The 11,388-nt window shown below is 51.9% G+C and overlaps 1 protein-coding gene across 2 annotated transcripts in view; it reads right to left on the bottom strand.

Annotated features, from left to right (window-relative positions):
- Window positions 1-11,094, bottom strand: part of sema4c (sema domain, immunoglobulin domain (Ig), transmembrane domain (TM) and short cytoplasmic domain, (semaphorin) 4C) — a 33,184-nt gene extending 22,090 nt beyond the window's left edge. Inside the window, exon 1 of one of the 2 annotated variants that reach the window (XM_088624528.1) lies at window positions 10,537-11,094. Coding sequence is in view for 1 of the 2 variants with exons in the window: in XM_088624527.1 (XP_088480653.1) it covers window positions 9,736-9,744 (9 nt within the window). In the remaining variant the exon portion in view is untranslated. Of the gene's footprint in view, window positions 1-9,735; window positions 9,755-10,536 lie in introns of those variants that run through there. The other variant, XM_088624527.1, reaches the window with a different exon arrangement.
- Window positions 11,095-11,388: the final 294 nt, after the last annotated feature.

An 11,388-nucleotide genomic window follows, 5' to 3' on the forward strand; every position in this document is an offset into this window, starting at 1 on the left:
CCCTCAGGATTGGCGCGCCAGCTGGAGGACGAGGGCCTGCAGGCAGGCGTTGGCAGAACCGAGGAGCCCCTGCAGGTTCTGCCAACGCTCACCCGCCGGCCTGCGCCACATGAGACCCACCCCATGGTCAGGAGTTGCAGGTATTGTACATACCCCTGCTCTCGTGCTCTTCCACAGCGGGCCTCGGGAGTCACACGCGGGCTCGGCCCCTCCAACCACGCGCGGGGAGAGGGAGTGTGGGAATGTCAGGCAGGGGATGGACCGCGGCCCACGCCAGCACAAACAGACGCAGCACTGCCGGGCGTCCCAAAGGGGGGGGAAGGTCACATCCAGGATCTCCAAGCCAACAGCTTCCCACAGTGCGGATCAGGGCCTGTTCCCGCTCTTATTATTACTGGATCGGAATCTCCTGGGAAAGAACGTCACAGGCCTCTGCACCAAATCGGGCAAGATTCGTCAAGAGCCAACGCAGAGGCACCCCAGCACCATGACGCTCAAACAGCTACGCACAAACTCTGCGTGTAGGAGGATATTCTGTTTTTGGCACAAATTTCATGCTGTATACAATAACGAATCCCAAGGGCACAAGAGACTTATCGCTCCGTATATACCCCCTGGAAAAAGACAAGCCAAAATAAAAACATTCTAAAACAAAACATCCACTGATTACAAGCTCATTCCCAAGAATAAAGTCAGCACCCAGCCCTCTCCCCTCATCTCCCTCTCTCTCCTGTTCCCATTCCCTGAACATCCCAGACTGAGCCATCCTACCACGCCAGGACACCACAGGAGCAGGACAGGACATCTGCTCCTCTCGCTTAGAGCCTCCTCAGAAGAGCCTAAGGATCGTCACAGCGCACGACAGGCTGTGATTGAGAGGAGGTCATGTGACATATCAACAGCCTAACGAGCCACAAAATCCATCTGCCCAAGACTTAAAGGATCCACTGGAAGCAGCTTCAGTTCCAGGATCCCACAATCCTCTGGGTAGAGACGCTCCTGACTCCGAACCTCACGTTCTGCCTGTGTCCCTGGGCGCTCGTGCTGCTGCTGCTCTTTGAAGGAAACCCCTATGGTGCCCTCCAGGAGCTTGAAAGGCTTGAACCAAGCCCCCACACATGATACTCCCTGATCTGTGCGCTTGCAGAATAAAGAGACCCTGCTCTCTCTGTTCAAGTACTGCAATCACTTCAGACCCTGAATTTGTTCGATTGCTCTGCTCCGTCCTGCCTCTAGAGTTGCAAGGCTATTCTGACACAGTTAGCAAAGCGGAACATAAGATTTCAAGAGAAGGCCATCTAGTGCACTGCACACAGCTACTGTTTCCCTTGATATCATTTCCACACATCCCCATTACGGCCATGGGTTTTGTTGGCTCTGGGTAGCGTGTGTCAGTACCAGCCTGGGAGCCCAGGGCTGTAGCGGTGGCAGCCTGCACACTGCAGGTGATGTCATGTGTTTGTGGAGCTCCGCAGTCCCAGGAGCCGGTCAATTACCATCTCTGTGATCTCATCCCGCTGAAGTACTGCAGCTACACCGTCTCAGAAAGGTGCCGCTTCATGGGTCTCCGAATCCTGCGAAAACACTCACACCTGATGATACCGCTCGGGCTCAGGGTGGATTTCTGCTCTAAAGGATGCACAATTCCTTTACCTAACCTTCAATCTAAAACCACTTTAACGTACTGCAGTAGAATGGAATAATCATACCCTGGCATCCTGTAGATGCATTGATGTAAAGATTAGGTGAACTGTGGAATTGACTACTGATTTATCAGAATTGTTGCCACCAGGCTCAGGGTGACAGAGTGAGACAGTGGCAGATCCTCCTGCAATCAAGCCCTTCGCCTTCGCCCCTGTGCCACGCTGCCTCCTCTGCAGACATGCGCAGAGTGCAGGTGCCCTGTGCCAGTTTCAGGCTGGGAGCATGGCAGACTGGCACCTCTGCCCCAGCCCTGAGGGACATGCTGTGCCGGTAGCCCAGACCGGAGGGAGCCAGGGAGCATTACGACATCGTGGGGCCCAGCCACGCCTCTGGGAGCTAGTGTTCCCGACGAGCCATCCTCACCAGCAGAGGAGTTGGTGCCCTGGGACCTGGATGAAGTCAGTGCTAATAATAACGATGGCTGGCGACAAACATGGAGCGAGAGGAGGAGGAGAAGGCAGCACTGGCACATCTGGTGATGGCACGGGCTGGAGACACTGGGAGCGCAGATCGAACCCACAGCACCCTGAGGCTCTCAGAACTCACCCGCCGCGAACGCACGCACGCACGCACGACCCTGTGAGATCCCCGAGACAATCGCCATTAATCCGCACTCTGACACACTGACTACCCTCTGCTGTGCTGCAGCGGACCACACTGTGCTGAGCTGTTCGGTCTTGTTACCCCTCAGTGCTGGACACCTCTGCCACAGAGCACCGGGTCCCCGAAACAGCAGCTCGCTGGACACTGACAGATCCGCTGTCCTAACTTGGAAAACTCTGCCCTGTGGTCATGAATCTCTGAGCAGCCCTGTGCCCTCCTGTGAAATCTCCAGCATGCCCAGGGGGTGCCGAGGGGGGGGCCCTTCCAATATATCAAGTGCTCTGTGGTCCTCTGGGATGAAGAGCGCTATATTAAAGCGAGGAATTATTAGTATTGCCGCCCCCACCCCTTCAGGCACTCTCCCTGAATGAGGTCAATCCGAAGGGCCCACTGGAGTCGACCTCACTTATTCATTTCTGCAGTGGGCAGGACTTTAATATTCGAGACAGGCTTCCCGGCTGCCTGCAGAGGGAAGGCTTAGAAATGCTTTTTTCACCACTCCGATCCACCCAGACTCTTCTATCCAGATCTTTATTATAACTCCATTTGGAAAAAGGGAAGGCAGATCTCAGACAGTCTGCAAAGCACATCATTCGCTCACCAGGAAGCAAACTCTGCTCTGCTCAGGCTGCACTATCACGGAAAGCCCGGGTTCGAACGCAGCACGCAGGGAGCCCAGGGTTGGGCGTTCCCTCTGTGGCTCTCCGCATCACCAAACCCGCTGCTTGGTTTTATTTTCAATTTCTTTTAAAACCTTTGTCAATATGCCCTCTGGCACGCAGCACGATCCAGGACAGTACTGCACCGTTACAGACAGCGCCCGCCCACTGCAGAGCATGCCAGCGCAGACTACTGCATGTCTCCCCAGTGTTCCAACTGGAGAGCAAGGGCCAGTCCAGTATGGTCAATCCAGCAAGACTGAGCCAGTCCAATACATTAAGACAGGATGATATCAGTCCATTCCAATCCTCTATGGCAAAGTAAAGACCTTGTCTGTCCTAGCTAGTCTGGACAAATTGTGTGGCAAACACTGACAGTCCAATCCAGAAAATATAAAGACTGTGGCCATCCAATCCAGGTACAGTAAAGAGTCAGTACCAGTCCATCTGGCAAAATATTGACCACGCCTGTCCAATCCAGTGCAGTAAAACAAAGACTCTACCAGTCCAACCCAATCCAGTCAAATAAAGACAGTCCCAATCCATTGTAGCAAACATACTGACACTCAAATATATAATGCAGGTCAGTTCCATGCTAGGGAAACAAAATATAGTGTCATTCCAGTACAGAGAAGTCGGTAAAATACAGTGCCAGATCAATAGAACCCAGTTCTGGAGAATAAGGATAGTATCACCAGTCCAGAACAATTCTAGTCCAAACTAGAAGCACCCAGTCCAGTAATCACAGTCCATTTAAGGGGCTGACGAGGCCATTCTGAGCTGAGCAAACATGCAATGCTCCTACACTAAGGAAGTATCAATGTCATTTAATAGAAGGGCTTTTTCAAAAAAAGACGTTCACTCAACCAATTGAATTCCTGGCAAGCAAATCACATGGCCCCACCACCCTCGAACAGAGCACCACACGCACTGGACGGATGTGAAAGAAAGAGAATTCATTCAGGGAAAGATATCCAGAGAGGTGAGAACCTGCAGGCAGACAAATGGCAACAAGCCCCTCCCAGCTGGGAGCCCAAGTGCCATCTGATGTCAGGTTTTCCCAGCATTCCAGGATCCGCTCGCTGACTTTCTGCTGCAGGAGGGGGGGTCAAAGCTCCACAAGGAAACGACAGGCGCCGTTTCCCAGAAAGCAGAAACACCTCACCACTGGCTGTGGTTTCCAGTGAAAAGAAGAAAGGAGAGAGAGAGAGTTCCGATTTGTTTGTCCTTCCGCTGCTATTTTTAAAAAAATGTTTCCTTTTTAAAGGCAAGAACACAAGAAAGGGCTCCTACATAAACTGTTCCATATGGGCCAAATGGAGCCAGAGGGGGAGGGCAGAGAACAACAGGAAGGGTACAGAGGGAAAGAGCAGGAGAGGCAGGGAGGGGGCAGATGGAGTAACACGGCCCTGAGCCCGAGGGCCGGGGGGCAAGAGGGACAGAGAGATGGACACACGGACTGCAGTGTGGCCAGCAGAGGAGCCAGAGTCCCCTCCCTGGGTCTTGCTGCCTCCCTCGAGAGATCCATGTGCACTTCTCCGCCCTACCCAAGTCTATCCTCCGGCCTCTCAGGGTTCAGTGCGTAAGTGTAGGGTTATATTTAGGTTGTGTTGCTTCCTAAAAAATGCCTCCTTGCTGTAACAGCCAAGAGGCAACGGAAGGGGCCTGGCAGGATGTGTGTGCGTGTTGTGTCCATGCCGGTGGGGTTAGAGGTCAGAGGTCAAGGGTCAGGGTCAGTGTGCTCCAGGGAGGTTGCCTGTGTGCAGTAAGGGGAGAGAAACAGCGCTGTATAGAGCTGCTTTCCACCTGCTGCAGGTGCCTGGGCCCTCAAATCCCAGATCAGATTCCCACTTTACCAATCATCATTACAAGCCTGTACTGCTGTATGATTCTCCCTGGTTCTGCTTGGCTTTGGCAGATACAGCCAGACTCCTGCATTGTAAGACACTGTACTGAACATATGTTGAGTACTCTATAGCTAATGTACCGTTCATGGGGGAAATTAAACTCACACTGAATGAGACATGCTTCTCTCAGTCTCACTCCTGATGGGCGAACTCTCACAAATACGGGATTAACCAGGCGAAACGGAGGAAATTTCATCAAAACCAGGTCAAACTGCCAGCTGGCACAAATCATCCAGGTGCTGCCCATCAGCAGGACACTGAGTGAAGGGTGGTGCAGTCGGACTGGGCTGTAGCCTCAGTTGAACCAGCAGGTGTTTGCTTGCTGCTAATGGCCCAGGACAGGAGAGAAGCGGCCTGTTCTCTTTGTGCAGGGTAACGCTTGAGCAGGCAGCGCAGTGGAAAAGCAGGCCTGCCTGTTGTCCTGTTGGCTGGCACAGCTGGGAGCTGAAACAACGTCAGTGTAGCTACACGACGCCACACAGTCACACTACCCACAGTACTTTGCACACACCTCTACACCCTTTCCTCCATTTCTCATCCAGGTCAGGTCTCAGTTACTTAATTCCCTTGATGCACTTCCTAGGCCCTGGGAAAACAGATTTGCGCTCCTAAAGGTCTCACACTCGGCATGTGTCCGACAGCTGTCACAATTGAAAAGTATTTTTATAAAGTTTCCTTTGAAAATTTTTGTACTTGATTAAAGGGCAGCCTTTAATCTTCATCAAGAGCCCAGGAGACCACAGAGACTGCATGCATGTGATTTGCTCTGTTCAGACTACAGATTTGTGGAAATGCTGGACTGTGAAGCGGTACAATATGGCGCACTGTCCTGTCGACAACTCCAAGGGCTGATGGGATTGCTTGCACCCACGGACAGGGCTTGACACACAGCTTCCTAGTGACCACTGCTGATGTCCATGAGGCCGACCTCCCTGTAAATCCTGCTTGTGTTTGAACTCAATCTCATTGCTTCAGGGTGCACACTTCGCACAGTAGTGCTGTTTGAATAGGCTGAGAACTCTATTATAAAGTGCCCCGTGCACACAAGTCACAGGCCCTGGCAGTGGAACACACTGAACACACACTCACACTCTGCCTCCACAGGCCTCCCCCGGCATCACTGACCAGGACCCCTGTCTCCGACACACACAGCCCCACAGCCCGCGGCCTGCAGGGAGACAGAGGCAGGCAGATGGCCAGCACGGGCCAGCTGGTGACCACCGTGCTTCTTTCCCTGGCCACCCGAAAAACTACAGCGCTGACTCCAACCCCCACTGCAGTGCACTGCATTATGGGCCAATCCATTTGTTTCATCTGTGTTTTGCTAAGGTCACGCCAAAAGGCTTGATTGCCGAAGGAAATGAACAAATCTTCTGGCACCCTTTACCCTTGAATTCCCAGCCTCTGAACTGTTCCTGCTGACACCCTGTGTCGATTCACACAGATCCTGTAGACACGAGCTGGCCAGCAGGCAGTTCAGCAAGAGCTCCGAGGGATCAATAATTAAACAGATACAGACAAAGTATCTCCAATGTCACCTGGGAGCGAGTTCCCTCATCTTGGATACGCGAAAGATCAGCTCTGCTGGCCTCGGCTTTCAATCTCCCTGTGGGAATGGGCAGTTTTCCGAGGCTGGGGCAGGGCGATCCACCGCTAGCGACACAACCCGATCCGATGGAGCCAGGCTGTGAAGCAATTGGGAAATCAAAAGGAGAAGCACCTAATCTGGACACAGAGGGGACCTTGAGCTGCCCCAGCTGTTTCTGGACAAGGGAGAGATGGACCGCCGGCTGAGGCCCTCTCTGTACTGGGGAGTCCGAGGATCCTGACGGACGCAGCGGTCAAGCGGATCAGGGCACGGAGGCAGGAGGAGGAGAGACGAAGCTCAGGCTCTCAGTTTAAACTGGGGGGGGGGGGGGGGTGCACTGTAAGACCCACACTGCCGTGCCCTCTGCACGGCGTGGTACCAGGTTCACAGGCTCTGGACAGGCCTGCACCTGACCCCAGTGAAGAAGCAGCCATCTGTCCGCACCGCACTGGGAACCCCAGTCACAGGGCGAGGGGCTGCTTGACCACTCCTGCCCCTGCCTTTCCCCCCGGCGCACTGCGTGGGCCGCAGGTCCACCAGAGCCGTGAGCAGAAGACTGCCTCAGGAATCAGGGCTGCTGCCTTCTCCCAGGGGAGCATTAGCTCTTAAAGGTGTGGGTACATATCGGCTGCCCCTGTGTCAACACACTGGATCTCAGATGATCAGAGAGGTGTGCATGCTCTTATATAAACCAGTCCTTTTCCTTCAAGCCCCGGACAGATGAGTGGGAAGAGAGGTCCACACCCTTCACGTGCTGTTCTGTACAGTCAGTCGGGGTCCCCACGCTGTCAGGTCTACCTCTTAGGGCCGTTCGGTGGTGATCCCACAGATAGAAGCGTCGTGCCGTGAGCTCCTCAGCCCAGCACAGAGGCCAGCGGTTCCTCTCACCCTCACTCAAGCAGTCACATCAGCACTGGGGTAAAACTACACTGAGGGTGAGGCTCAGCGCATTCTCCTTCATAGAGGAGCAAAAGTCCATTTTCCTGCCAAGTAAGAGCTCAGATCCCACAGATCCCTGGGCATTCCCACTTCAGGACGGACCCCCACGACAGTGTGCAACCCACCCGAAAGTAGCCTGCTGGGACATCTCCCCCTCTCCCCCTCGCCATCTGTCCTCTCTGACACTGCATGACTCACGCGCAGGGAGGGAGTGTGCGTTTGTGAGGGCGCAATGGAACTGATTGACGGCAATTCAGCTCATCGATAGGAGAAAACAAGAGAGAAACTGTGGGAGAAAGTGAGACAGATTACACTCTCCTGGGGGGTTTTATATCCTGTGTTTATTACCCTGCGTAGAAGTTGTGAGCTGCTGACTTCATTAAAAGACACACACCCACTTACTCGTGTGCGTACTGAAAACAAAACATGAGAAGTATGCGCACAAGATTGGAGGTGCACAGATGGCACTGCCTTTTCTGGAGCAGGAGTTCCATTGCCATCATGTTTATTTAGGTCTTTGGCCCTGGGTGTGGGCTCTGACTTGGGATCCTTCTGTGTGGAGTCTGCATGATCTCTCCGGGATTGTGTGTCTCTAAATCCTCCCTGTGTGTGTGAGCTGCAATGAATGGTGCACACACCCAGGTTTAGTCTCTCCCTGTACCCTATACCTCAGGGAAGGGCACTGGGCAGCTGTGTCACTTATCAGGAATAAGAGGCTTTCTCATGGATGGATGCAAATATATGTACATGTAGATACATATAACAGGAACGCGTTACATTTGTGACATAATGAGAAATTTTGGAACTCTTTTGACAGCACTGCTTGCATTTCCATTCAGTGCTGATGGAAAAGGGGCCTGCGTCTGAAACACCTTGAGATTGAACAACTTGTGGTCATTAAACCTTGTGCACAACACAAACCCTTTTCTTCTGCGGTGTTTTAGTTCTGAAGCTGCGGGTCAACCCGCTCTTAAACCTCAGAAAGCTGAGGAGATGTGAATCGTTGGTTACAAAATCACCGCCCCAAATACAACACTGTGCGAGGGAAGGCTGGTCCGCAGCGGAGAGAGGAATCGCTCTCCCTTTCTTTCGACAATGGAGTGAGTGATCAATACTGGCCATCAATAATGACCCTCGGTGGACTCACAATCCTGACCCTTGCCTTCCGACTTCCGAAAGCTGCGCTTTCCCAGTATCCCCCACCCCCCCAGAGAGGCGCACCGTTGGCGCGCACTGCGAAGGCACACGTAGGCTTAGAGACGCACACACATTCGGCGTACAGCTGTAGTGGCGTTACTCGCTTTTGCGAGCTCCACACACATAGACGCCGTTTTTCACAAACCTGTGCGGAGCTAGCGGGGGGGGCGGAGGCGGGATTCTGACAGCCCCGCTCGAACAGCACCAGACACTGCAGAGAGCGGTCCGTGCACAGAGAGAGCACTGCACAGCGCCAGCACATGGAAAATGACTTTCTACAAAGATTGACCTCTCAATACTGACCTCAATATTTTTTTTTAAAGAAAGCACATTCTCCTTTAAAAAGTTCCTACGCCTGTGGTTTTAGGTTCTGGAAGGTAACCGGATCCCCCTACGATCTAAACACAACATTGACACAGAAGGAAAAGAAAGCAGAGCGAAAACGACACGCAAGCCGCCTTCAAAGGCCGGGCAATTAAAAATATCTGCGCGGCGGCTCAGGCATCGCTCTCCAAACCAGAATTAAAGCTTCAGGCTCCAAGAGCGAGAAGACCGAGCCGCCAGCTCACAGAAGCGACATACACGCCTGCTACACTGCATATACACAACGCACACACTGCTCGTGTACACAACACACGCACTATTGTCTACTTTCTAATCTAGACAGTAGACATGTACGCTGCACTCATGCACACTGACTACACACACCCACTACACAATATGTACACAAACTATACACAGCCACATACGATGTATGTATACATAGTCTGCACACGTGTACGATCTCTACACACCCGCTGCAAGCTTTCAGACAAATACGCACTCTCTCCAGAAAACACAACTGGATTTAAGCAATCACGGTAAAACACGTAAAACATATTTCCTCTAAATATAGCCTGCACAACGAAAACAGATGATCTGGATTCATACAGAGACAACAATTCGATTTTCAAAACTGACAAACAAAAAGTGTTTTTATTCAGGAATATCATCTGTTAAAATACTTTTCGTGGATATCGTTGGTTTAATTTAGCACACAATGGGGGCTTTGAAACCAGTTTTTAAAATGCCCATAAAGCAGCACCCGCAAGGGTTACGCTCCCAACAAGGGATTACAACCAAACAGCACATACTGTACCAGATCCATTCTGAAACAGGCAGCACCGTGTGTAACGGTCATCGCCCGTTCCCTCAGTCCAGCCCTGTGCTGCGCCCCCGATACAGGACTTCTTGCGCCGTAATTACTGTAATTATTCAGCTACAGTTCCCACGTTAACTTCGGAATAACTGAAAATAGCCTGTTTACTTCTCGAGTCACCCATAACAACTATAGCCTGTCGACAATATAACCTGTCTCATCACTCGTCGGCAACTGGGAATACGTGCGCCTAAGAGTCCGTAGTTTATGTCTAAAAGATTAAACTGCAACATCTGCAAAGCGTTTCCCTTCATAGACGACTTCGTTAGTAACGTACTTCGCTAGCCTTGCGCAAGCCCTGTGTAAAATATCACGCCTTCCTCACTGTGCTGGGTAAACAGGATTTTACGGCGTTTTTAAGACAACCTGGGAAAGATTGAGAGAAACTCAATCGGAACACTGTATCCCTCGGAGCGCTGCGTTTACCTCGAACGTGTCAGGGTGATTTGAGTTTGTTTTTTTCCCCCGAAAACAGCTGAGAAAACAGCAGTAAGCGAAATACATACGTATATTACAATCACTGTAGTGGCAGTTTGGAATAGTCCGAATACCGATTGGCTTTTGGAATAAGTGGTCAATAAAAAACCGCACCATTACCATAGATAGAACTGTAATAACTGTACTATTCAACGCTTTGTGAACACAATAAGAAAAGTCAAATCCCGCAAGAGGCTGAATTTTCCATTCGAGGCGGCTGAGGACTCTGCTGCTGTCCGTTATAAAGCAGATAGTTTGACTTACAGTGCGGGTCTCTCCTCTCTGCGCTCCGTATTCCGAGGCACTCCTGCGATATTGTCACAGCTGGCTCTTCTCGGTCTCCCCCGTGGCTCCGTGCGTCCAGGAAATAAATCAGATCGCTCTATTCGCGATGTCCGTTACCTCTGCGACCAGCGTTTTCCTTCCCCCCCGTCTCTGTTTTCAAAAGCCCTTCAGTTCAAAACATCTGATGCTGTCAGTTTGCATGGCAGGAACCACTTCTACACCTCCCTCCTTCACTCTCAGCCCCTGTAATTCGAGCCCAGGGCTGAACGAACGCTATTGTTCCCCTGCGCACCGCTCGCTACTCCGAAAACAAGCCCTTTCTCTCCCTTACTCTCTGATCACCGTGTCCAGCTCCAGACCCGCTTCTGAAGTTGGGGACAGCAGGCTGCGTGCTGTGACAGGGCAAGGCACCAGTGCGTTCACCCCGTCGAGGGTAATAATCGCGATTTTAAAGAGAACAGCTATAGCGCACCAGCATTGCAGAAACCCTGCTACAGTGGCAGGCGAGTCTATCAGTGTATCAGATGAACTGGGGTACTCACACCCCGCCCCCTCCCCCCACTGGACACGCCCCCTGATGACGTCCCCAATAGGTCCACTCCCCCGACCCCTGTCCCGTCACACACTTATTCTCTTACCGGAAACTACACTGACCCGGGGCTGAAGTGACTAACCCCCCACTTCCACACACGCAGTCGACAGTATCCGTCCGGATAGCCGTTTGACCATGGTTGGGACTATTTATAAAATGTATGGTTCCTGTGCAAAATGGGCTCCCACTTCATTTTTACTTTAAACTCCACCTACTTCTGTAAAACTTTTAAAGTTGGC

This window comes from Lepisosteus platostomus, chromosome 3 (assembly GCF_059453375.1).
Source record: "Lepisosteus platostomus isolate fLepPlt1 chromosome 3, fLepPlt1.hap1, whole genome shotgun sequence".
In the NCBI taxonomy this organism is placed as follows: Eukaryota; Metazoa; Chordata; class Actinopteri; order Semionotiformes; family Lepisosteidae; genus Lepisosteus; species Lepisosteus platostomus.